Genomic DNA, 26731 nt, shown 5'->3' on the forward strand with positions numbered 1-26731 from the left:
TCATGGATTTCATCCGGTCCCTTTCCACAGGTGTATTAATCAAGCACAATGCAGTCTGCATTCATAATCTAGGTGCTTGATTTTATACACCTGTGGAAAGGGACCTGATGAAACCCATGAATTCAGAAGTGAGAAAGGGTTCCACTGAAACTTTCAGAGGCTCCTGGGGCATATGGCAGACGCAGCCACACGGCTTCCTCCATATGGAGACCACTTCAGCACTGGCTTGATGACCGAGTCCCGAGGTGGCCGTGGAAAACAAACACCCTGACCTGTCGCCATACCCTCAGCCCATAAGCAGACCTTTGTTTCCCCGGGCTAGTGGCTCCTGGAACAAGTGTCCTCCAAATGTTGGCTGAGGGGCCACGTATAAAGGGCATGCAGTAACAGAGCTCTGGGCGCCCTCTGACTGCATTGGCATTCGTTGCCTCGAGTTGCGTACAGTCCCTCGCTTCGAGATACCGCTGCTCAGCGAGCTTGTACTGTTCTGACAACATTGCGACCGTCGAGCTGCGCTCCTCCTTGGAGTCAGAAGCTTCTAAGATCGCTGCATTCCACCTATTTTTTCTGGCCTGCTCAATCGTGCCGCTCACAAGCCTCATGACAGCCTCTGGTCCAGATACAGTGGAGACTCTCACAAGTTCTCTCACACCTCCTATGGACTGGATACATGCGCAAATTTGCTCCAGTTGAGTTCCCTCTTAAACTGAACCCTGTTGAGTTCCTCCATACCCTTCGGCATCGGACGTGGCGGAGCGTCCGAAGCCAGGCCTATACTCGTATGCACTGATAAGGCTGGGTCCATATGTTGTGATCCCTTCGGCGATCCCATATGTGTATTATTCCACGGTACGGCTCCCTGCGGTGAGACTGTGTCTTCCCTCGGCAGAGCTTCCTCTGCCGTCACTGTTGGTTGATCCTCCCCCCGTTATAGGCTGGAGTCATCCCAGTGACATTCCATATGTTGTACTGCCCGCTCATCTGCCCAGTCCATATGTGTATCCCCCACATGTTACCTCCCTTCGGGCAGGATGTGGTTCCGCAGCGTCCCTTCCTTCCTTGTCAGGGTACGCTTTCCCAGTGGTCCTGTGGAACAGCAGTCGACTTCCCTGGCTCCTCAGCGTAAAGCAACTAGTGTGTGCATCCACTTCCGTATTTATACCCGCTCCGCGGGGCGGAGTGTGTGATGCAAATCACGCACGCAAAAATTCATTTGCTCGTGCTTGCATGCTCGAAGACAATTGGCTCCCTAGCGTGATCCCATTCAGTCGACGTCGACTACGTCCTCTGTTCCCTCCTTCAGGGAACGGTGGGTTGCATACGCAACCAGGACGTTTTGGTGAACATAAAAAAACGTCTTTTCAAAAAATTGTATCGACCCCAAATTGTTTACGGTAGTGTGTGTATCATAAAAGTCCTCATTCAAATTTAAAATGCCTTGCAATAAGTTAATGAGTATGATATTTCATATCCAGGGAGGTATCGGACATCCAGGTGATATTGGAGACCCGGGACCTAAAGGCAAAAAGGTAAAATAATTTCAATATATGGTTATTTTAAGTAAAATGTCATTAAATTAACTGTAGAGGTCTGTACACTGACCAGTTTCTACAAAAAGTAAAGTAGACATTTTTATTCACTCAGGGTGACCCTGGACATCGAGGATTCTCTGGACAACAAGGCCCACCTGGATTTTTGGGGGATGGAGGAGAGCGAGGAGTGAAGGGGAATAAAGGCTACATTGGACCACTAGTTAGTAATTTTGCTGAAAAAATCATGTTTCTGTTGGGCAGACCCTTCGTCTGCCTAGCTATTACACACTGCTAATATGTATTAGTTGTAATTCATAGTGTAAAGTCCTTTGAATAATGATCATCTCTTCACCAGGGTCAGAATGGTTTGATGGGAAAGTCTGGTCCGTCTGGTTTGATGGGTCTAGAGGTATGCATTTTATTTAAGATGCATACAACCCAAATCAACTTATGTGATTGCTGTTTTTGATGGACGTGATTATTTTTATTTTTTTTTGCTGTTGGATGATTGAGTCTATAAGTTGTCTTTAAATGCAGGGTGTGATGGGTCTTCGGGGACCACCAGGAGCAAATGGTTCACCAGGCCTAAAGGTATTACTTCCTATTCTTCCTTAAGTTTCTTTCATCAATGTTCCTTGTAATAGATCAGGATTACCCTTATACATTTCCTAATGTAACAGACTTGCTCTTTGTTTCAAAAGGGAGAAACTGGATCACCTGGGCCAACTGGCTATCCAGGAGATCAAGGCAGCCGGGTAAAATCAATGACTGTTTTCCATATTAAAACCGTTTGGGTCAAATAACCTCTCAAATGCATATACAAGTGAACTGTGAACGCCAGATACACCACAATAGTTTCAATGCCCTTTTTTGCATACATATTAGCTGCTATCCAAGATTACAGGGACTGAGGGCAACCCCCAATGTTAAATTCAAGTCATTACGTTTTATTTTTCATCTACAGGGGATGGCTGGGCAGAAAGGCTTACAAGGGGTTATGGGAAAGACAGGACCTCAGGTTAGTACAGCTAACCATTTCAAGGTAAATTCCGGTAACATTGCTTTTTTCAGGGGATAAATAATACTCTTATTGCAGGGAACCATGGGTCCCAAAGGCCCCGTAGGCTTATTGGGCCCAAAGGGTACGCCGGGACAAGTTGGACCTAAAGGTGAACCAGGAAGACATGGACCTCCCGGGCAGATGGTGAGGCTCTGAATTAAATGAAAACTTTTATAATGAGTGACTGAAGTATGTTTGGTGTCAACTGATGACTCTCTCTTTTGTACAGGGACCACCGGGTCTCCCTGGTACTAAAGGACCCTCTGCATCACCAGGAAAGGAGGTAGAATTTCTAAATAAAACGGTCCAAATTGTTATTTAAATACAGAAACTGGCCTGTAGTTATATTAAAGGTGCAGTGAGCAATTTCTGAGAAACACTGTTGATATTTGAAATGCACACTGAAACAAACACACCTCTCCCATCATTGCTCCGCCCCCCAAAATAACAAACACTCTCTGCAACACGGGCAACCACATAAAGCTGCTGCATCAGACAGCTCGCACAATATGAAAGAATCAGCTGTGGTTCAACAGCAACAACACCAGCATACAACAGCATATCTTGGTTCTGTGTAACAGCAAAATAACAATGTTACTCATACCCACGTATCGAGCAGAAACAAAGCAACCTTGACTACGGTTTTCAGGCCTTCCTGCACTCTAATGTCTCTCCAGCGCTAAAAAGCTTTTCCAATATTAACACAGGTTATAGCTCTCGCCTGATCGTAACCCTTCTTCTTCCAAATATATTCCTCTGACCTTTTCCTCTTTGGCAATATCTCAGCCATCTCTCTTTCTACAGACTTTCTACAAATTTCCTGCTTTCTCACTCTCTCTCCGCCCCCATCATGAGTATATTTTTGTTTTTGGTGCTCCATGGATCGGAGATCCACTGTTTTTTCTCCTGTTTACACAGCCAAGACTATGTACAAACACAATACATTTTTTTCAGCACTCACACACAGAACAGACATCTAGCAAATATTAACAAAATTGTTTGTTTAGGCATTTATTAAAATGTTTAACAGTGTTTCTCACACTGTAAAAAAAAGTTTTTTTAATGATTTGTTATCACAACTTTTTATCTTCAACTTAGATAATTAGTGTGGTTCAGATAACAATATTTTGACTTTATATTTATTAAACCAATCTCCTTCATTGTATTAACATACATTTATTTTAAGGAACCAGGTAACTTTAAGTTAATTAAGTTATTTTAATATTATGTTAAATATAAAAAAAAATGTTGGTGCATATTATCACAATTCAGCAATACACTAAATGTATATGCATGTACTGTATGTATGTATGTATGTGTATAGTATTTATTTAATGTTTTTTTTTATTTTTTTTTATTTAAATGCTTTTCACTGTTAATTTCAGGGACTTCCAGGAGAAATGGGTGTTGATGGCCCTGTTGGCCCAGCTGGACCTCAAGTTAGTATTTGTGTGAAAATATCTCTATCAGTAACTAAATGGTCATTTTCTTTCACTGCCTGAAGATCAGGTATTATGCATTATTTATGTTTAAATGCTTTAGGGTCCAAAGGGAAAATCTGGGCCTCAAGGAAGGGAGGGACCAAAAGGTCAGAAGGTCAGTGTAGTCTAAATCTCTTTCACCATATGTTATGATTGAATTTGTAATCTAATACCATTACATTCACTCTGTTTTTTCAGCTGCTCTAATTCTTCAGCTGCTCTATTAATTCTTCAGGTGCTCTATTAATTTCTAAAGTCTTATATACTTTTCCAATTTTTCAGGGAAATAATGGTCAAGATGGACCTCCTGGAAAGACTGGACATGCTGGGAAAAGAGTAAGTACAGTGAAAAGGTTTGTTAGGGTTTGAAGGAAACATTTTCAGGATTTAAAGTACAATTTGAATCATTCTTTCACTCTCAGGGGAAAAAAGGAAAAGCTGGTCAGAGGGGTCTCAGAGGACCTATAGGCGAGAAGGTACTTATTTATTCATTGCTAATTTTTAGATGCTTGTCACAATTTATAATACGTTTTACCAGCTTTTGTTTTATGTGTAACAGGGTCATAAGGGAGCACTGGGAAAGACTGGACCTCCTGGCAGACCAGGACAATATGTAAATGAATACACAAATTTCCCTCATCGGGTTTTATAAATTCACAAAGATAATGTGAATATTTATTAGTGGTCTACATGTATTGTTTCAGGGTTTACCTGGAATTCGAGGCGAGAAAGGAGAGAGTGGTGAAAAGGGCTTTGAGGTTTGGGCATTAATGGAAATGTCATATTAGAACTGGTAGAGAGTCAAAACTGAGAACCTTGAGGCTTACTCTTCTTTCTGTCCAAAGGGAGAGAAGGGGGAAATTGGGCCACTTGGTCCTCCAGGGGGAGATGGACTGAAGGTACCTTCATTCATCTCAATCAAACACTAGAAGCAACTTAAATCATTTCAGAAGGGAGGGGAAACAGACTCAAGGCACCCTATTAGTATTTTGTGTACATACTGTAAATGTTCCTTGTTTGCAGTGGCTGAATGTCTTTTAATGAATTTCAGGGGGAGCAGGGCCTGCATGGGGAGAAAGGGAGACATGGGCCAAAGGGAGAGCAGGTGACATTTTAGATATGCATGTAATCATACAATGAGACTGTTGGCATGTAGAAAATAGAGTAATTTGTGTCACTTTTAGGGGGATATTGGCCCAACAGGTCAAAGAGGAACCCCAGGTCTACCAGGGCTGCCTGTAAGTTATCATCTATTTCAGGTTTTGATTTAGATTTTTTTTAAATGCTGCACAGGTTTGCACAAAATATTATTCTCTAATAATTAATAATTGGCTAAATTCCAAAATATTACATTGGTCTTTTAAAATGTCATATTTTTTACTCTACTGTTCAAAAGTTTGGAGTAAGGTTTTTTTAATGTTTTTGAAAGAAAGTATCTAATGCTCACAAGATCAAAAAATCAATTAAATATTAAAAAAAATTTTTTTCAAAAAAGTGCATTTCATGCACTAAGATTTCACTATGTCCATTTGCTCCCTCTACAGGGCCTGTTTGGAGTAAAGGTTTGGAACAAACATTTAAATACAGACATTCATTTAATACAAATTGTTCTCTTAGCTAGTTCCCTTTTGCAATTAATATTTTTTGATGATGAAATGTGTTTTATTCAACTTTTTCAGGGTTTAAAAGGATATCTAGGACTTACTGGTCCAAAAGGAGAGAAAGGAACTCCTGTGAGTTTGATAGTACTCATGATGTATGTAAAACATTTCATTAATGCCTGTGATGTAGTAACTATAATAGTGCTGTTTATTTTAGGGCCCACCAGGTCTTCCAGGTCCACCGGGCTTATCTCTAAACCTTACACTGACTCAGATAAAAGTAAGCAACTGATGATTGATTTTACTTCTTCTTTTTTTTTTTTTTTTTTCAGGATCCATTCATCATATCACATGTATTTAAACCTAACATAATTAACGTAATTAACAATTAACATAATTACACAGGTTTAAACTTAATTATAATGTGACAATATTTTTTGGTTCACACAAATCAGGACCTCATGTACCTCTCCGACAAGCCCAACTATCCACTTATTAGGACCTTGCTGGACTCCCTTCAGCAAGACCTGCGATTCTTCATAGATCCTCCGGACGGCACTAAGCAGCATCCGGCCACCACCTGCTTGGAGCTGATGCTCAGTCATCCTAACTTAACAAGTGGTCAGGGTCATTCTCACGAATGTTATTGCTAGTCTGTAGACATGGATACTTATGGTACTTATTGTTAATGATTTTTATTTGACTTTTCTTGTCTCAGGAATGTATTATATCGACCCAAATCAGGGCAGTTCTGCTGATGCTTTGCTGGTATATTGTAACTTCAGTGCAGGTGGACAAACATGTTTGTCACCCCTGCAGCCACAGGTAAAGTTACAATTTTCATCAGCATTTCGATGAATATAAAATGTCTTGTCACTTTTGATCAATTTAATGCATCCTTGCTATTATTATTATAATTTTTTTTAATCTTACTGACACCACATTAAAGGTAGGGTAGGCAATTTCGGACAGGCTAAGATCGCTCTCCAAAGCCTCTCCTCCTTCAAAACACATGAACACAGCGCCTGCAAATTGCATGAGACGAGAGACGCCGTTAAATTACCTCATGTCTCAAAGCACATAACATTACAATAATAATGAACGTAAACAGAGCTCTTACTTGTACCACCTGACTGCTGCAGATTCATTTTGGTGTTGACATAGAAACGCATAAATCCGAGTCCATCTCGTAATTATGGTTACGACATGGTGTGAACGCAGTATAAGTTCGTTGTTTTGGCTCAGTAGGAACTGTAAAAGGTGGCTGATGTTTGTTTATGGCGCTCTGTGTCTACAACTCTGCATACTAGCCTTGCGGAACGCACTAGTGACGTGTGATGTCTGCGAGGTATGGAAATACATATGTTGACAGGCTGGTAGGAAATTATATCATGGTCCTGTGACTTCTTCAGAAGTTACAGTATATGTATATGTATTATTGATTGCTATCAGGATGTGAAGAGAGTTTCAACCAGAATATATTAATTTTGGGGTTGCCTACCCTACCATTTAATCTTATATGACCAGTTTAATTTTGTTTAATTCATATTTGGCTGATAATGAGACACCTCTCTGCTTTAGATACCCATGAGATCCTGGCTCAAAGATGCCATGTCAGACTCATTTACTTGGTTGAGCACTGTAGATGGCGGCTTTCAGGTATGTTGTTTGATCAGAACCAATAACCAGAATATCCTCCTGCCATCATGTCCCGCCCCTGAGTAAATCTTTACTTTATAGTTTGATTACACTGAAACTGGTGCGGTACAAATGAGATTCCTACGACTGAACAGCAAGATTGCCAAGCAGAACATCACATTTTCATGCCAGCTAAACACCCACCAGGGCTCCAATGAAAGAGAGATTAAGTTCCTTGCCGACTCAAGAAGACAGAGCTTCTTGGGAACATTACTGGATTGTGAAGTAAGACAACTGTAACTAAGTTATAATGGATTGCATTGCTGGTCACTTAAATTTATTATGTCCCCTTTCTGTCTGTGTTTAGCATACAGAGGCGCTGGATACAGGCCCTCGGGAATCTGTGTTCCAGTTTGAGACCGAAGACCTGGAGCTTTTACCAATTAGAGATGTGGCTTTATTTGGCCACAGCGACACAACAGAAGAGTTTCAGTTTACTGTAGGACACGTCTGCTTCAGCTAAAACATTAACAAGCTCTCATTTGAGGGCTGTTCTGCAGAGCTCTTACTGAGTAGCTACTCTGCTGAGGAAATCAGGACTTTCTTTACTCTACTGTTCTCCATCTGCTGTGGGAATGGAGGTTCCTAATGAAGTTTTCACCTTCAGTTTACAGTGTACCTTCAGTACAATGAACTGGCTTGTTGTCTGTTGGCAACAGTAATCTGGTGCACAGCTTCTCATGAGGAGTTGTAAAATATTGTTGTATATTGTTTGCAATGTTTTTTCTTTTTTCTTTTAAATAACTGATTATTTATATGATGTCTTGATGTTACTCTTGTCACATTCACTTCCATAAACCATGATTTCTTTAAAAAAAAAACTTTAATTCAGGTTTTGTTGCACCTTATGACAAAGATCACTGTGATATACACTGCATGGCCAAAAGTTTGTTTGACACTTTCTGTGTTGTCACTATTGGTCATGTGGTGTATGTGGCACCCAAATCTGGTACTATTTAAACAATGTGCCTCAAACGTATATCAGGCACTGCTTGTGAAGTCTAATAACATGAATTACTTACAAAGCTGTCAGACAGTTGCTGTGAGCCCATTGTTTATGGTGGAATTTGTTATATCTCAATCAACCAATTATGATGACCATTATTAAATAAGTGTCAGTTGTTCTTGAGTGCAAAATACAAAAACAGTCCCATTAAAAATGACAATTTTGGTAATTGTAAAGTAACGCATTGCAATCTGTTTTAATAACAAACTGATTTTATTCAAATGAGTGTGTTTTTTATTTTATTATTATTGTTGAGTAGCCTATGCCAAAAAAAAAAAAAAAAAAAGTATAAACAAGTCCTGGAGGATTATTTCTCCAGATTACTTTATGAATTTAGGGTGCATTCAGCTTTAAGTATAATAACTGTATTTTTGAGCTTATACAGAAGGGAAGTGCATATCAATTTCTGCAGGACTGGTCTGGCTCATTCATATGTACTGATTTGTACATGCATTTACTGAATTAGACTGTGAATGTAAAATGTTTTGCAAATACAACTTTACTAAAGTAAAACTAAGATAAAAACATAAAAACACATAAATATATAGATGGCTAAATATAAAATATGAGTTTATTATATTATACACTACCAATTAAATTGTTATTTTTTGTTATCATTAAGATTTTTTTTAAATGCAAGGCTGCATTTATTTGATCAAAATACATTCATGTTCATTCACCTAAACTCCAGTGACCATTTCAATGTAGTGTAAACCTGTAGGCTTGTGTGATAAATAATAAATAATACCAAAATTAGTTTTTAGGTTTCTATGTTTGTCGCCCTCTGGAGGATTATTTGGAAAAGCCACAAGTTGCTGCTACTAGTGTAAGTGTACTACAGTTCAACACGCCTCCTTACAGCTGGATGTGTATTCGTCTCCAGGAAATCACTTGAAACATCAGCTAAGAAAATGGCTGCAATATGATCCAGTTAATCCTTCACGGTTTTCAAACGTGTCTTTCGAAAGTCGCATGGTATTCGCCACAGGTTTTTGTGAGTGTGACTGATCGCCGGTGAGATCTAGGCCCTTCAGTGATGCCTCGGACCGTCGTGAGATCCTGAGCCGACCAGAGCTCTGCTCCACACAGCTGGAGCCTCGACATACTTCAGGAAGAGAGGTGAACGAGTTTGTCTGATGTCTGCGCTTAAGCCCACATAAGTCAGAGAAATGTAGCAAAGTGAGAGATTTATTGTGTCACTAAATCGAGAAAAACTGGACTCTTTTTGTTCTAAATAAAATATAAATAGTTTTAAGGGTTATTTAGACCAGACATAATTTTAAGTCAGGTTTTAGTCAGTGAGAAAGCGTTGTCTGACAGTTGGCTCATCTGGCTGCCGAGAACCGGTTCTAAATAACAGTTCCTCGATTCAAACTAATTTATATTTATGGAATTCTGCCTCTGTGGTGGAAATACCGTACTGAAATACTCTGACTTTGTTTTCTGAACTATTTATTCGCTCGACGATGATATAAGAACGAATGACTCTTTTAAGTCGGTTCTTTTGAACGAATCAAACATTCTCGAAGTGGTTGCTGAATAGAATCAAATCAGTCAACTATGGAAATATGCTACCCGTTTCTGTTTGTTTAGTATTTTTATTATAATATAGTTAGATATGTTTTATTATAATGTGAAGTTAGATAATTAGATTGGTTGGACAACATGTGTCTTTTGATGTCAATTATTAACAGGGTCTCATCAGCTGATGGTATGAAGCAGTTTTAGACTTGCTCCGTAAATGAAATATAAATATTTTATGTTAATTAAAATACTTCATAATTTATTTATGCCATCGACGTCTATAAAGTGTCAAATGTAAACGTTATAAACGTTTTTCTGTGTCATCAGTACTGTATGTGCCAGTCTGCTGCCCACGCAGCTACTGTCAGCACGGACTGTGTCTCAACACCTAGTGAACTGCCTATGTAGACAGCACTTTTAAACGTTATAGTCAACCCCGAGATATTGTACAGGTAGGCAGCTTTCTTGGTTTTGAGAAAGCTTGTTTTCTCTCTCTGTACACAGAGACCTGGTCACTGAGTTTATGAACAGTCTGGAGAGAGACAGGGAATCATGCTTTCACCATCAAAAAGGGATTTTGTATCTCTGACTCTCAGTGAAAGCGGCAGCTACACCAACAGCAAGCAGTGGCGCCGGTGTTTTTTTTTTATTTTGTGTTGTACATCCAAGCAAACTAACAGATTATGGGAAAGAAAAAAGATTTAGGGCAGGGACTTGCTTCTATCCATCAGTTGTTGATTGAATGGAGGCCGATCTGAATGCAAGCTTTGCAGTAGGTTGTAAGAAAGGGATGGGGCTTAAGTGAACTAAATGATTGGAGGAAACCGGAATATGTCACCATAGAGAAGCCAGATCCAGTTTTGACATTGTGATTTAAAAAAATACAAGGTACATTTTTTTTTTTTTTAAACATGCATGGATGAATCGTTCACAATAAGATCTAGAACATGCATTTACAAAATGCCAACTTTAACCTAATATCTCTATTAAGGTTTGATTGAGAAGCTTATTATACCTCATCTGTGTTCATGTTTCTCAGGTGATAAAGTTGGGGGGAACAGGAACGATGGGAAACTGCAATTTGTTGTTGACCTTAAAAATGAGTACAGATCCATTCTTCCTGAGCCGCCCTCTGAGGTTAGTGTGACCCATTTGTTTCTTGCTTGCTTTTTGGATGCCCTCGTTTCATGAGTAACCCGATAACTCAAGGTTACAGGCTGTGCTTTGTGCTGCTTTTTGCAGTTTGTGGAAGTAACCTATGTTTTCCTCCTGAAACACAGAGAAAGGACTACCGTAGACGTGGACCTCCTATCTTGCAGAACCGTTTGCAATTCAAAACGAATGTTTCAGGTCTGTTGGGAGAAGAAAATCATGGACCGGACCTTAAGAATGCAGACAAAGGATCAGAGGGAGGAAAGCCGATCATTAGGTTTGATTTTAAATGTCAACTGTGCTGAAACACAACAGCATGTGCATTTTGTCTGAGTATAGAGGATATCATTATTTTTTATTTCTTACATGATTGCAGTTGGCGTGGAGCTGTGATAGAAGAAGAGCAGGCCTCTGATACTGACACCAAAGACACAGAAAACCAAGACGGCCCAGGATCATTAGCACGTGGTTTGTTATTTTGTCAACTACATTTTTTCCCTTTGATATTGAACAGGAAAAGAGTCAGTTGCTAAATCTATTAATACTTTCTAAATATAAACACATTTTATGTAGCTGATCTGCCTGAATTAATTTGTTTCTTTTTCTGGATTGCACTGAAGCAGCTGTTTCCTGTGTTTCTGTTGCTTTTAGCTGAGAGCAGGCTGGAGGCTGTGAGAGAAGCTTTTAGACATGCCTGGAAGGGCTACAAAGACTTTGCTTGGGGTCATGATGAGCTCAAACCAATCTCTAAATCATATGGAGAGTGGTTTGGACTTGGTCTGACCCTAATTGATGCTCTGGACACCATGTGGATCTTGGGTCTCAAAGAGGGTAATTTAGCTTGCTAGAGAAAATACATTACAGAAGCCCACACAGAACAATTTTTTTTCTGTCTCCTTTTCTCAAGATCCAAAATGCCTTGTGGCATGGACTGGAAAAATCCAGTCCAAGTCAAAAGGCATTAAATAAATAAATAAATAAATCTTATGTATATACAGTATATATTAGGGCTGTCAGCCCTAACGCGTTAACTTATGCGATTCATTTAATATTTCTTAATGTTTTAAAATAATTTAAGGCAAATAAATTACTTAAGCACGTGAAATTGCATCATCAACGTAATTTACGTCACACGGTTAGATGATCTTAGAAGTCAGGAGTTTATCCAGTGATCCAGTAAGCGAATTCATTAAAAAAACAATCAGTCCAAAACAGCGCTAATGTAAAGAAAACCAGGCTGAATACATCAGAGATGGCAGAGAGAATAGAGACTCACTTTGCGTTTTCAGTGAATTATTCATTCCAGGTTGTTTCACTTTAAAACATGAGCTCTGTCAAATTCTGTGATTGTTTCTAAAGAGCGCGAGCCCTCACACATCGCGCTGTGTGAAATACAGACGGAACGTCAAAATATCCCACTGCTGTATGGCCAGATGATGCGTAAACTACGTTTCTCGATTGGATAAAGCTAACCAGCGTCTCGCTAGTAACGTTTTGATGGATGAGGATTGGAATCAAGGTAAAGACGATTGCAGTGACATACAGGAGTCGTACAGTAAGTACTCGTGACGTGAGTCCGTTATATTTATGCGCAGACAGACCGTGCATGTACACTCTTGATGCACTGATAGCATAATGTATTTATGCACAGACACATTTCAGTACATTAATGTTGTTTCCACACACATTCAAGATAATGCTTTGATTTGTCGTCATGTGTATGTTGATGTGTTTAGTAATTATGAATGGATCCGTGTACTGTAGTAGGTAATATATGCAGTCAGGTCAAGGTGTTTGGTTTATGTTTTTTTGGCATCTCCATGTTGTCCTGTTCGGTTTTGACTTGTCTAAAATATAAACAAGCTCTTGCACTGTACACGTATGTCTGGAATGTGAAAGTGATAGTGTGTAAAGTGATTCTCTGATAGCGTAACAGAGTCACAGTTTTTACACTTTTTTGGGAAATCAACCAACTGACTTAAAGGTACAATATGTAATGTACTTTCAATTGTGTACTTACATTATCCTAAATGTTTCCAAGAATTAGTAAATTCAGAGAAATTCACAATTTTAAATAGTGCCCGTCCCTTGTCGCTTGTTACTGACGTAATATCCGCGTTATCCCTGGTTTCCGCTTGTACTGCCATAGTAACCATGGCGACAGACATGGACAACTGCGTTACGTCTAGCGGCACGCTCACGCTGTTGTTGTTTCGTTCAAACATTATGGACCATGGCAAGCAGACTTTGGGACAGAAGTAGAAATAAAACGAGGATCAATATCGGCGTGGCGTTTTCGCGATGCCGAGAGCTCCACAACAAACTTGGACTTGACAGAGCTTTGCGACTTGACAGAGAGACGCCGCTCTTGCATGTACTTTATTAGACAGGTGAGCAAATGTACATAAAACGAATCAATGTTATATAGCTCAACATGATGAAATGTTAGAATATGATCAGTATGTTATTCTAATGTTGATCTAGCTTACTGCTAGTCTCATATAGCCAACAAACTAACACATAGAATAACATAACTTTCAACACACTCAAATGCAGTTTAGTATGATAGTGTAACGTTAGACCAAGTGAAACAGCGCTGCGTTACCTCACAAGTTTAATTCGTCAAATAAACTGACCTTTGTGAGTAGTAATTCAGCACTTGCGGCTAGTTCGGTAGAATGAAATGTCCTTATTCCTTTATATCCGCGGGACTCGCGTGTGGTGATGATATCTGTCTCTCATTAGCAATCGCGCCCAGATTCATACCACAGTCATTTTTAAAAAACATGAATGTTTTCACTCATCCATAAACATTATTAGATCCTTCGGCATCACAACAAGTTCCATGATTCCGCTTATCACTGCGTCATCAATCTACGCCTTTGTTATTGAAAGAGGTTAGCGACCCCCTAGCGGCGAAAACAATTACATATTGTAGCTTTAATAATAGCTATATGTAAATGCATTTTTTTTCTTATCCCATCTTAAAATGAAGACATTGACATACATCGGAAAAAAAATACACTTCAACTTCAACTACTCTTTTTATGATGTACCCTGAAGTTGTTTACTGCGTATGTGATGTGGCTTACTTAATTTACATAAATGTTTTTGACAGAGTTTGCAGAGGCCAGGGAGTGGGTGGCCAAAGAGCTCTCCTTCGATAAAAATGTGGATGTTAATCTTTTCGAGAGCACCATTCGTATCCTGGGGGGCCTTCTAAGTACTTACCATCTGACCGGAGACCTCATGTTCCTGGATAAAGCTGTGAGTAAGAAGTAAACCCCCACCCCCTGTAGCTCAAAACATCTCTTCTCCCTGTTACTATGTTCTGGTGATTGGATGCTATTTTTATCTCATTAATAATTTTTCAGAAAGATATTGGCTCCAGGCTGATGCCCGCCTTCAACACTGCCTCTAAAATCCCCTATTCTGATGTGAATATTGGGAAGGGAACGGCTCATCCTCCGCGATGGACTTCAGACAGCACCGTAGCTGAGGTCACTAGCATTCAGCTGGAGTTCAGAGAGCTCAGCCGACTCACTGGAGACACCAAATACAAGGTGGATGGATAATCTTTCAAAATTAAGACCCAAACACTCATTTAAACAGTTCTGTTCTCATTAGAACAAGTGGTTTCTTATCATCCATGGCTTTCTTTCTGTAGCTTGCTGTGATGGAGGTGATGCAGCAGGTGCATAAACTGGACGGAAAGAAAGATGGGCTGGTGCCGATGTTTATAAATACCAACAACGGGCTGTTCACCCATCAGGGCATTTACACGCTGGGCGCCAGAGCTGACAGCTACTATGAGTATCTGCTGAAGCAGTGGATACAGGGAGGCAAGACAGAGAACGAGTGAGTCGAGGCTCATGTATATGTATATGTGTATGTATTGCTGTAGCTTTTTTTATTTATTAAAATTATTTTGGGTTCAGATTGTTAGATGACTACCTGCTGGCTGTGGAAGGGGTGAAGAAGAACCTGCTGAACAAGTCTATTCCTAAAGGCCTTACATTTGTGGGAGAGTTGTCCCATGGACACTTCAGTCCCAAAATGGTATGTTTGTTCTCGAAGAATAACAAGACCTTCAAGTTCAGAAGAGTCAAATAGCTCATCTAGCCCCCTTTTTCTCCTTTCTTTTAGGACCATTTGGTATGTTTCTTGCCTGGCACTCTGGCACTGGGGGCACATTACGGCCTTCCTGCTGATCATATGGAGCTTGCAGAACAGCTGATGGAGACCTGCTACCAGATGTATGCCCAGATGGAGACGGGTCTGAGCCCGGAGATAGTTCATTTCAACATGCATGAGGGGAGCACAAAGGATGTAAATGTAAAGGTGAGCTGACGAAGAGCTTTAAGTTTTCACTACTCTCAGCAGTTGTGAAACATATGTTTGTTTGAAATGTGAAATGAAACGGTCTTTATGATTTTGAAATATCTTGCAGATGGCTGACCGGCACAACCTTTTGCGGCCAGAGACCGTGGAAAGCCTCTTCTACTTGTACAGATTCACCCAGGATAAGAAGTACCAGCAGTGGGGCTGGGAGATCCTACAGAACTTCAATAAGTACACAAAGGTATGTGAGAGAGTGAGAAGTTACCTTGAGGTGTTTTTAAAACATGCAAAATAGTGGAAGGCAGGTGCGTCCAAATTTACATGTTTTCCATTCTAAATAGTATTCGAGATTCAAAAATAATGTAAATTAATTAATAGAAAATAGTTTGCCAAAGGTGTCCAGACGGTGTACTGTTTCTGTTGGATTTTTGAAGTGTGTGCCTCTGTGAATTCTTTTCAGATAATATTGCCCACAACCCATCGCTCAGTTGAAGTTTTTCAACTATTACAGCAGGTTTTAAATGTATATTTTTTTAATGTTAATAAATGTAGTTGTATGTTAATTGTTTACTGTTCAAAAGTCAAGTCGTTTTAAAAAAAGAAATGAATACTTTTATTCAGCAAGGATGCATTTAATTGATCAAAAGTGACAGTAATTTTTAAAAATAATATTAAAAAAGATATTTAAAATAATTGCTGTTCTTTTGAATTTTCTATTGGTCATCGAATCATGAAAAAGACAAAAAAAACAAAACACGGTTTCGACAAAAATATTGAGTATAGCACGACTGTTTTCAACATTGATAATAAGAAATGTTTCTTAAACAGCAGATCAGCATTTTAGAATGATTTCTGAAGGATCATATGACACTGAAGACTGGAGTAATGGCTGCTACATTTTTTAATTTTTTTTATTGCAATAATATTTCACAATATAAAAAAAATTCTTTTTTTTATAAAAAAAATAAAATAATTATATGTATAAAATAAAGAAATATATATATATATATATATATATATATATATATATATATATATATATATTTTTTTTTTTATTTTTTTTAATGTACCAACACTACACTTTTGAAGTGTAGTGTATATGCAAATGCAACAGAGGGGTTTTTAGTATAAAGATGGGGGTGGTAGTGGCGCAGTGGATAAGACACATGCCTTTGGTGTGAGAGACCCGGGTTCGAATCCACTGTGAGACACCAATGTGTCCCTGAGCAAGACACTTAACCCCTAGTTGCTCCAGAGGCGTGCGACCTCTGACATATATAGCAATTGTAAGTCGCCTTGGATAAAAGCGTCAGCTAAATGAATAAATGTAAATGTAAATGTAAGATGCAGTTTTATGATGTGGCAGTTTGTCCCTGTACTTAGTATGCACGATATTAGAAAAGTGCATAATTCTAGTCAGTAACAGAACTGTAAAAGAAATATCAGGGACTTTTACAAGTGGTTTTTTTTTTCTTTCTTTTTTTCTTTCTTTCAGGAAAAATCATTGAAATAAATAAAATCTCAAAAGGTCATAGAAAATTTACTTAAACATCCTTATCCATTCATCATGGAAAGTTATTGGTTAGAAAAATGCCTTAATATGATTTTTTATACTGGCTCAAAGCCAAACCTTGGTGCTCTGCCAGAATGAAAGTGTGATATTATTGGCTCAGTTCTGACTTTCATATGTCAGATATATTGCTACTTGGCTTCTCATATTTGGCTTGGTTTATACAAACATTGCCTTGCTCCTTTTCCAAATGTACTTTCACTTTCTCTCTCTGCATTTCTGAACTTCACATTCAGCGTTCAGTTCATATCAACAGTTTACAAGGATGTTAGCAAACAACTCTGTTCTGACTCATGTGTCCCTCTCCCCACAGGTTCCCACTGGAGGTTATACATCCATAAACAACGTCTGTGACCCGTCCTATCCCAGCCCCCGAGACAAGATGGAGAGCTTCTTCCTGGGTGAGACGCTCAAATACTTCTACCTGCTGTTTTCCGAGGACCCCGACCTTATCAGCTTAGACAAGTACGTCTTCAACACTGAGGCCCATCCTCTGCCCATATGGCCACAAGCAGAGTGATGGACCCACAAGCACACGTGCGTAACCAAACACACCTCTCTCAGGGCCGTGAACACATTTGATATCCAAACTGCCGTCTTTTTCTACACTAGGAACTCTTTTTTTTTAATTTTTTTTATTGAAAGTCACTTTCTGGTGAAATAATTAGAGCCATGGCAAAAATCTGTTTGTAGGTGTGTAGTTTCTTAGTGTACTAGTGATCTGTATGTTTCTATTAATAGAGTTTCTCTATTTATGCTTCTATGATACTTTGATCAGCTGGGCTGCTAAGTTAGCCCACTGAATCATTATGTGCAGTCTCTCAGCCCAAGCACACAGACAAACAAACAAAAAACGTTCATACTGTGAAACCTTATGGGGACTGCAAGCACTTTATGGTGTGTTTTGGGGGTTTTAGTGTGTGTGTATATTTTCTTTGAATGAAAGAACCACTGCTGTTTTTGTTGTGGGGAGTCTTTCTTAGGGAGTCTATTTAGCTTTGTAAATTAGTTTTTCTTTGCATCATAATTATTTCCATGGTTTTATTTGTTTTCCAGAGCATTTGGAATATGTAGTTACACTTTACAAAAAGGTCTCATTTGTTAACATTAGTTAAAGCAGTAACTAACATGAACTAACAATGAACAATACATTCTTGCAGCATTTATTAACTTTTGTTTGTTAGTTAATAAAAATGTATGTTCATGTTAGTTCACTGTGCATTATCTAATATATTAACAGATACAACTTTTGATGTATGTTAAGATTAACATTAAGATCAGCAAATGCTGTAGAAGTATTGTACATTGTTAGTTCTGGCTTACTAATGTAGTTAACTAATGTTAACAAATGAAACCTTATTGTAAAGTATAGAGTTATCAGACAGCATTCAAATTTGTGTTATTATTAATCAATTTGAATATTTCTCTTTTGTTTTGAGCCTAAAACCCCATTCTTGCTGTGAAGGATGTTAATGCCATTCCTGTGAATAGGAGAAATGTACATGTTTGTGTTGAGTTTGGTGTTAGTTAGAGGGTTTATTATTTTATATATACCTCCTTTTGATGTTAAAACTCGCTAGCAGGTGGTCATACGAACCATTATTATTGTTATTAGATTTTTATTCAGTTTCGTCCCATTTTTTGTGGTTGCAGGATTATAAGTCTTTTAATGGAGCATTAATCAAGCACAATGTTGTTGTTTTTTCCCCCAAAAATTTAAATAAGGGTCTATAATATATTATGGCACATGTAGTTATCTCACTCTTTCGCGGGACCTACATCAGATGAGAATGTGTCTGTAGTATTTTCACGTGTATGATGAACTTTTAACATACGGTATTTGTAGAATATTTTGTGAAATGTGAACAATTGGATTTTGTTTTTTGGGATTGTTTTCTGTAGAATCTTCAAAATTCCAAATGTTTTTATGCAGGAAGACAAATGGAATGTTTAAGTTATTCATTTTTCTCTGCTGATTGCAGATCAGTTTGTGGCCTGAGTTTAAATAGAATAGAATGTACAGGATGTCTTAAGGTTACTGATAACATGCAGGGCTACCAACTTTTTGACCATCAAAGAATAGACCTGCTGTTTACACCGATCACAAATGTATTATGTCATTGTATTTGAAAAGCTGGTTGAACATTACGTCTCACTGTGCAGAATCTTACAGTAATATTATCCAGAGGTTTGTTTTTAGGTAGTATACATTACAGCTGTTCATCAAGGGCTGAGCATTGACTGGTGTTCTGTTCCGCGTGTGCCTTTACATACAGAGCAATGATGACAAATGACTATTTTCAATCCTGAGAATCAAGTTTTTATGAAAAATCAATCTATTTTAAACATCTCATTCCTGTTGTGAAGCTATTTATGATTCTTTTTTTTTTGTGAATAAATACTTGTGATTATTTATAAAACGATACGATGTAAGTGATAAATTAATTTGATATCTGTATGCCATTTCTGGGTATTTTTTCTCTTTTATTGTGTGAGAAATTGAAGACAGCTTGCTTGTGTATCTCAGATTAAAATGAAGGGCTTTTCATGCCTCACTCTCAATTGTTGTGCCAATGTCTTAAATTATCATCTTCCTCATGCATATTGACAAATCAACATAGTTCTGATCATTCATTCACCAAAGACGTGCCATGAATTTCAAAGAATATTCTAAAACGGGGGCAATAATAATGTGGTACAGCTGTACATATTCCTTTGAATTACCACAACTCAATCTGGCAATTTGTAAAGAGTGAGCTTGTACATAATGAAAATGTTTTTGTTTTCTTTTTATTGACAAATTAATATTTCTGGATTATATCTTTTTAATGTCCATTTCTGTGGAAAATAAATGGATTTATTCCATATTTTACAAGTTCACAAATGTTGAAATAAATTGTACATTAAATAACACATGATGGCTCCTTCCTTGCCGCCTTCACCCATTGAGCAATGATTTCAGACTCCTTCTTACGAGCCACAATCACAGACTCGGGATCAGCAGGGTTGGACTCCCTGAAAAAATAAGAAGTAGGGAGCATGGTCAGGTGACATAACCAAATCTAACATTTCAATAGTAGCATAAATCCTTTTTTTTTTTTTTTTTTTGCATATTCAGATAGGTTTCTGAAAGTCTGGACGGCAAAAAAATAAAAATAATTCCAACAGATGTGTCTCAGTCGGGATGCTCTGGCTGCTCAAATCAGATTTCAAATGGTCTTTTGCATCACTCTTATGATAACGTCAAAACCGGTGACGGAAATGCCGGAAGTATTCAAACGGTATGTCCAAAGATTTGGGCCGGTACATTATATACCATTCTTCTCTGTCGCTGAGTTTTTCATGTGCGAGGGAGGAGACTGGTATATATTGTGATGTTCCATGCTGTAGTCACTGTGACTAAATAGGGCGCTTATTTTTCCTGCATCCGTTTTGAAAGCCTTATCACATACGTGTGTACGCCTACGTCATTACCAAAGCAACCCATGCAGATAGGTTGGTTATGTCTGGACACACAAATATCAGTTGATTACTTGCAATCAACAGTGCAGACATTCTGCCTGAAAAGATCTGATTTGAGAAGAAAAAAAATTCCAATTTGCCTGAGGTCTGAAAATAGCTTCAGTTTAACTCGCACCTTAAATCCAGATGATGAGCTCCCTCTGGTATGTTGATAGCAATCAATGATGGGCTGAGTGTCTTCCTGATCTACAGGCGAAAATAATTCCATTAAATGTTTTACAGAGAAGAGCAACAAAATAGCCTTTACTTGTAAACAGAACAAAGAATTTAAAAAGTGCACGCAGTGTAATTACTCTGAAATGAACTATTTCAGATAATTTTTAGTAGGGGAAAAATACAGAGTGTAACTTTATATTTAAATAATACATTTACAAAGTTTTAAAAGTGAAACTTACCCCTCCATTAGCCCAAGGATCAAGATCCCCATTGGAAAATATGATATTGCTTGCGGTGGAGAGATCTAGAAGAGATCATTCAAATGGTGAGGTAAAATGTATTTTTTAATAAAAACACAAACTTATCCACAGTTTGGTAGTTCTAGCTTACCTTGTCCCCAGAACTGGGTCTTGAGCCACCCTGGCCGTGGCAGCACCCCCCATCTCTTCGAGCAGTACTGTTCCCTCTGCTGCTCGGTGAATGTCATCGCTGGGAACATGTCTGTCACATTGTTACTCTCATAGCACATCTCGATCTCAGTGCAGGCCTAAAAAAGATTTTTATATAAAGACATTGTTATATACGATTACAAGTGATGAAACCTAATACATCAGAGAGAACTGCAAACTTACAAATAAAATAAATAAAAAAGTTCTTTAAAAAGCTTTTTTTTTAAATCAAGTCAAGTATTTGGGCTGAATAGTGTGCTGCAAAAATGAGTCCTAAAAGCTGGAAATGAGTTAGCATTTTGAACTTCCAGTTCCATTGTCCTGAAGTCAATGGGTTTGCCGGAAATGAGGTCTGTGGTTATTAACACAATATATTTTCATGTTTTATTCTATGACAAAATATATCAATAATACCCACCACTCGTGATATTTTTATGGTTTTAAATGTCTTGAAAAAGGACTAAAGAAAAAAGGCTTGTGTGGAGCATTAAACATCATCACAGCGTGTAAATAAAGATTGAAAGCACTGCCAATGGCTTAGTGGTGTTGACAAAGTCATGTGACGTTTGTTTATACTCGAACTTTAGCTTTCTACATCTGGGGATTGTTTAAACTTCAAAATTCATTAAAAGTTATGTTAATTTGTGAAGGTTATCTTGATGAACAAAACGTGTAAGAATCATAAACTTGTTTGTGTTATGCAGTAATCCAAAAGCCAAAGAAAAAAAAATCCTATTGGCTTTTTAGCTAGGGAACCAGGGTGATGCTAACTTCCAGGTTGGCCTACAAAATTATGTCATACCTGCAGGCACTCTATAGTCTCAAAATAAATGTTTTCCTTATGACTTGTGTGATTAAATTATTAGCATAAACTTGTGAAATTACGTTTATGATATTCTCTAATCATTATTCAAGGCTCTAATATTACAGTGAACCTTCAGCAAGTACCAAAAACTAATATTCAGGGTTTAGTGAGAACTAATCTAGGTACCTGGTAATCCCACGCGTTGCTGTTAAAGCCAAGGCCACAGCCGGTGGGGTCGGCACACTCCACATAGAGACTGTACAGGTCATAACATGTGAGCTGTCCAGTGGAATTATACACAATGCCTGTGGGGGTAGGAACAAAATTAATGCAGAGCCTTCTCAGGACCAGAGGGATTACAAAAAAAGAAACAGAAAATGAAATCGAAATCTGTGGTCATTTACCAACAGTATCTCTGAGTGCCATCATAAGATCAGTGCCATTCAGCATGATTTCACACGCCACCTGTCAAAGTAAAAAGTACTGAACTTTATCTTTAAGACACGCATCAGTGTGTCCAACTGCAGGAACTGCACTAGTAAGCCATTTTAAATGGAACCAGATGGGGTGGAATGGTTTCATTTGCACTAAGCATCAGGGAAACATTTGTTTAACACCATTAGCTTTTGCTTTCTGCAATAAAGCCTTTCAGTGGCAAGCTTTTATTTTTCATGCTATCCCCTTCCCATTCGGTGACAGAGTTTTCAAAAGTCCAGTACCTTCACAGGGAAGGCTGGCATGCTGCCCATGAAATGAGTGCTGTAGGGATAATCCAACATGGCCAACATGGTGAAGGCGTTGCGTAAGAGTCCGTTCAGCTGATGAATGTCCTTTGGGGTGGAGGGAGTTTTACACAGCGAGAAAGCAGACTGGATGCGGCTGTAGTCTATGGATTATGAACAAAGAGCATGAGAATGAAACAAACGCAGAGGGAAATGGTTAAGCATCCTGAGCGAATGGCTACGGATACCTTTCTGCTGTGCCAAAGTGTTTAGCTTCTGGAAAGCTCCTTTCACTGCATCTCTGCAGGCAGGGTTAATCTTCTGGAAATCCTGAACAAGCAAACAGAACACATCAATATTAATCCAATACAAAATCTTCTTTTATTTAGAAATTGTTTTATAGTTTTAAAGCTAAAGTGTGATGAACTTACAGCAGTGACATCCCGGAAAAACTGTGTAGAGTCTCCAAGTCCTGCGGTGGACAGGATGGGAGCGCTAGCGGCTAACGCACCAGCAACAATATTTGGGTACCTGATTCTCATGTAAACGCTCAACATTCCTCCATAGCTGACATAAAAAACAGACACAATAATATAGCAAATAATATCTAAATGTTATTATTAGCAATTATTATTGCATTATATAAAATTACAATTAGTTATGATGATTTTTAGTTGATTTAATAATAATTAAATATTATGCAGCCAGTCGGGATATGGATATTTATATGTGTGTGTGTGTGTGTCAGGGGATGATATAAATACATATAAAGCTGACTGAGACCCCCTACCTTCCACCAAAGACGATGACGGGACATGTCTGAGCTCCCAGTTCCTTCTTTAGCTCTGTGATCATGACCGCATAGTCAGCCAGGGCCTGCTCCACTGTCAACAGCCCCACCTCAGGGATATTAAATGAATCCTTCCCAAACGGAAGAGATTCTCCATAATACCTCTAGTGTTTAAATCAAAGGTAAACATTAATGGACAGGTATACACTGAAAAACACAGTGAAAACAGCAATGTTGTGTAAAAAATATTACAATTTTAAATAACTTCATACATTTTATACTTTAATTTATTCCTGTGATAGCAAAGCTGACCGTTACTTTTAAGCATCATTACTCCAGTCTTCAGTGTCACATGATCCTTCAGAAATCCTTTTAGTATGCTGATAAGGTCCTTAAGAAACTATTATTATTATTAGTAGAAAACAGTTGTGTGTGTGTTTTTTTTTTGTGGAAACCATGATACACTCCCATTCAAAGGTTTGTGGTAAATAATTTTTTACTCAAATTAATAGAGCTAGGACACATTATTTTGATCAAGTGACAGTAAAGACATTTAAAAATTTACAAAAGATTCATGTTTAAAATAAATGCTGTTCATTGAACTTTCTTTTCATCAAAGAATCCTGAATTTCTTTGTATCATGGTTACCACAAAATTGAGCACAGATAATAATTGCTAATAATTAAGTACCAAATCAGCAATGATTTCTGAAGGATCATGTGACAATGACATAATGAAGTCATGGCGGCTGAAAAATTCACCTATGCCATCAGAAGAATAAATTACATTTTAAAATATATTCAAATATTATTATTTTTTTTTATCAAATAAATGCAGTCTCTGTGAGCATAAGGGACTTTTTTCAAAAATCTGAATTATTTCAAACTTCTGACCAGTAGTGTAGATTGTTTGACTGCATAAAGTGGACTGGACATCTATGCTTTTGTAATGTCTAACTTCCTCCATGGTCATATGATTGAACATGAAATCTTACGTGCTCAGCAAATATCACCAGGGCTCCCTGCACTGCTGCCAGCTCTGTGATGAAGCCTGAATTCCGTGCAAACTCCCATATGTCCCCCTCATTGCCAGTGTAGAAAAAAATGGGTCCGTAGCCTTTCTTCCAGTACTGATCTAGAATAAACACATATTGCACTCAGTATGAAAATAATTTAAAAAGATAAAGTTAAGACTAAGAGTATGACAGTGTGGCAGATTACCTGTAATAAGGTAACGTTGAGCATATGTGCCATTGCCAAGGCTGTTGTAATTGAAGTGGTCTAAAATCTGTTTAAAATACATTTCCTTGAAATCAGCAGCAAGGTCTCTGTGAGATGGGATGACCTCATTATTGAGCTTTTCCTTAAAAGAAAGAAAGAATGAAAGAAAGAAAATGCCAAAGAACAGTAAGGAATAACAGAGCAAAGAATGGTAGAAACTGTATGAAAACAACTGGAATAGCCTATCAGTAACAATACGATTTCAAAATACATACAACTAACTGCAGATCAGAACTTACCACGGATAAACGTGTCTCAGCCTTTCCACCGAGGATCAGCAACATGAATCCAAGGAAAAGTAACCGTGCAGCCATTCTCACAAAGACCCCATAGATCAAGTCAGAAATCCAGTGGAGTTCAAAGAAATCTTTACAGCCTAGTATGATTATCATGTGATCACATAACTGTCATGTGACTTTTGTGTCATCTATAAAAGTTACTGACAGTCACTTATCTCTGTTGGATTAAAAGTACATGATTTACACCGTTTTCAAGTTAAAGGTTGTCTTAGCAATACACCGAGCAATTTCGCAGTTTAACAATAATTGACACAATAATAGTTTCAGTCAGAGTAAAAGTCAGGAACCATTTCAAAGTAAAAGTCTTCATGCTTTTAAATAAGTGACAGTCAAAATGAGCGGATTAGCCTATTATTAATATTATTATTATTATTTCTATTATAAAATGCATAAAAACAAGACCTATATAGAAGGATACATAAATAAATACATCTTGTGGAATCCATAAGTGTAATCAATTTAATGGCTTTCTTGCCAATATGTTTCAATGGTTACACAAGAGGATGTGCACTAATGTATATAAAAAAAAATCCAAATAACAACCTCTAAATCATGTTATATATATGATTGAACATATATAACATATATATATATATATATATATATATATATATATATATATATATATATATATATATATAAATTGGAAAAACTGTAAATTGCAAATGTGGCCCATTGTGGATCGAACATAATCATTACATCAGTTAGTCCAAACCTGAAGGCTATTCGTGGTTATGTATGTGGGGACTTCGATTCATCCAAGTGATTTAATTATGTTGAATCAGTTCACTGGGATTAGGTTTGTTCAGTGAGCATTTTCTGCAGTTTACATCGCTACGCCAGTAGGTGGAAACACGTGTCTATTATATTTTATGAGTGAGTTTTTGAATCATTCAAATTAGCATTAAATAAAATGGATTCGTTCACAAACCCCAAATCGTTCACTAACTAATCACCATGCCAACTTTTCTAACACTCACACTCACTCCTAAGCCAGTAAACAAGAACAGGAAGAAACTTGTAATTCTACTATGTAGTTCTAACATTCATAGCCTAGAACATAGAACACAGGATAATGCACATGTAAAAAGTATTGTAAAAAGTAACTTTTTAGACATATTATGTACAACTTCTGGGTTTTAGGACTACAAACTGAACAGCTCAATACACAATAGTGACAGTGACTCGGAATTTGTCCTCAGCATCACATAGCCCTACAATAGGAGCAGTGAGTAGTAAAGACACACACACACACACACACACACATGCAAACCGTGGGCAGTGCGGCACCTGGGTAGAGATTGGGGGTTAGGAGCTTTGCTCAAGGGCACCTCAGTCATGGGTATTGAGGGTGGTATTGAGGGTGGAAGAGAACGCAGTTCATTCTCTACATTTTCCATGCCGGTATTGAGAATCTAACTGGCAACCTTCGGGTTAAGTCTGTAACAAGTCTGGCAACAGATGTTGTTTTAAATACAGAGCGTTGGAGGAGCCCTTGATGGATTATTTACAAAAGTATAGGTTATAGCGCAATTTACTGTAAATAATATATGCAGATAACACTAGAGGTTAAATGAAAGTAGATTTGCACATTCCTAGATATTTCACTTGTATCTAAGATAATACTTTTTATGGTGTTACATATAGGCTATCTTAAATTTATATGTGGAAATAATAAACTCTCAACCACATAATGTGTCCCCTATTAATCCACGTTATGTGTCTCCATTTTGTAGAAAGCAA

General features: G+C 37.9%; 3 protein-coding genes across 4 annotated transcripts in view; 2 read left to right on the forward strand and 1 right to left on the reverse strand.

Moving 5' to 3' along the window:
• The window catches only part of LOC309498514 (uncharacterized protein), a 52749-nt gene extending 44644 nt beyond the window's left edge, over nt 1-8105 (forward strand). Inside the window, exons 44-68 of one of the 2 annotated variants that reach the window (XM_082169281.1) lie at nt 1476-1529; nt 1645-1752; nt 1888-1941; nt 2070-2123; nt 2234-2287; nt 2497-2550; nt 2629-2736; nt 2822-2875; nt 3978-4031; nt 4135-4188; nt 4356-4409; nt 4496-4549; nt 4633-4686; nt 4778-4831; nt 4919-4972; nt 5125-5178; nt 5258-5311; nt 5618-5635; nt 5753-5806; nt 5892-5954; nt 6130-6295; nt 6393-6499; nt 7256-7333; nt 7415-7597; nt 7680-8105. In XM_082169281.1, coding sequence (XP_082025407.1) covers nt 1476-1529; nt 1645-1752; nt 1888-1941; nt 2070-2123; nt 2234-2287; nt 2497-2550; nt 2629-2736; nt 2822-2875; nt 3978-4031; nt 4135-4188; nt 4356-4409; nt 4496-4549; nt 4633-4686; nt 4778-4831; nt 4919-4972; nt 5125-5178; nt 5258-5311; nt 5618-5635; nt 5753-5806; nt 5892-5954; nt 6130-6295; nt 6393-6499; nt 7256-7333; nt 7415-7597; nt 7680-7835 — 1851 coding nt within the window. In that variant the 3' untranslated portion in view covers nt 7836-8105. Of the gene's footprint in view, nt 1-1475; nt 1530-1644; nt 1753-1887; nt 1942-2069; nt 2124-2233; nt 2288-2496; nt 2551-2628; nt 2737-2821; nt 2876-3977; nt 4032-4134; nt 4189-4355; nt 4427-4495; nt 4550-4632; nt 4687-4777; nt 4832-4918; nt 4973-5124; nt 5179-5257; nt 5312-5617; nt 5636-5752; nt 5807-5891; nt 5955-6129; nt 6296-6392; nt 6500-7255; nt 7334-7414; nt 7598-7679 lie in introns of those variants that run through there. The other variant, XR_014205974.1, reaches the window with a different exon arrangement.
• Nucleotides 8106-8248: 143 nt separating this feature from the next.
• man1b1b (mannosidase, alpha, class 1B, member 1b) lies at nt 8249-19878 on the forward strand (the record flags this gene model as incomplete). The annotated part of the gene is made up of 12 exons (XM_082169503.1): nt 8249-8321; nt 10894-11039; nt 11183-11331; nt 11431-11522; nt 11706-11885; nt 14173-14321; nt 14429-14617; nt 14722-14912; nt 14993-15113; nt 15201-15395; nt 15505-15636; nt 17279-19878. 12 exons carry the CDS (start codon nt 8249-8251, stop codon nt 17483-17485), a joined length of 1824 nt encoding a protein of 607 aa, XP_082025629.1. The 3' UTR covers nt 17486-19878.
• On the reverse strand, nt 19740-25227 carry dpp7 (dipeptidyl-peptidase 7). The gene is made up of 13 exons (XM_082169292.1): nt 24929-25227; nt 24630-24771; nt 24404-24543; nt 23410-23573; nt 23051-23186; nt 22868-22949; nt 22617-22783; nt 22302-22362; nt 22084-22202; nt 21034-21190; nt 20883-20947; nt 20603-20673; nt 19740-19980 (listed from the first exon to the last, which is right to left on the reverse strand). Exons 1-13 carry the CDS (start codon nt 25079-25081, stop codon nt 19869-19871), a joined length of 1569 nt encoding a protein of 522 aa, XP_082025418.1. The 5' UTR covers nt 25082-25227; the 3' UTR covers nt 19740-19868.
• Between the last annotated feature and the right edge of the window lie 1504 nt (nt 25228-26731).

This window comes from Leuciscus leuciscus (assembly GCF_965113295.1).
Source record: "Leuciscus leuciscus genome assembly, chromosome: 5".
Taxonomy (NCBI): domain Eukaryota; kingdom Metazoa; phylum Chordata; class Actinopteri; order Cypriniformes; family Leuciscidae; genus Leuciscus; species Leuciscus leuciscus.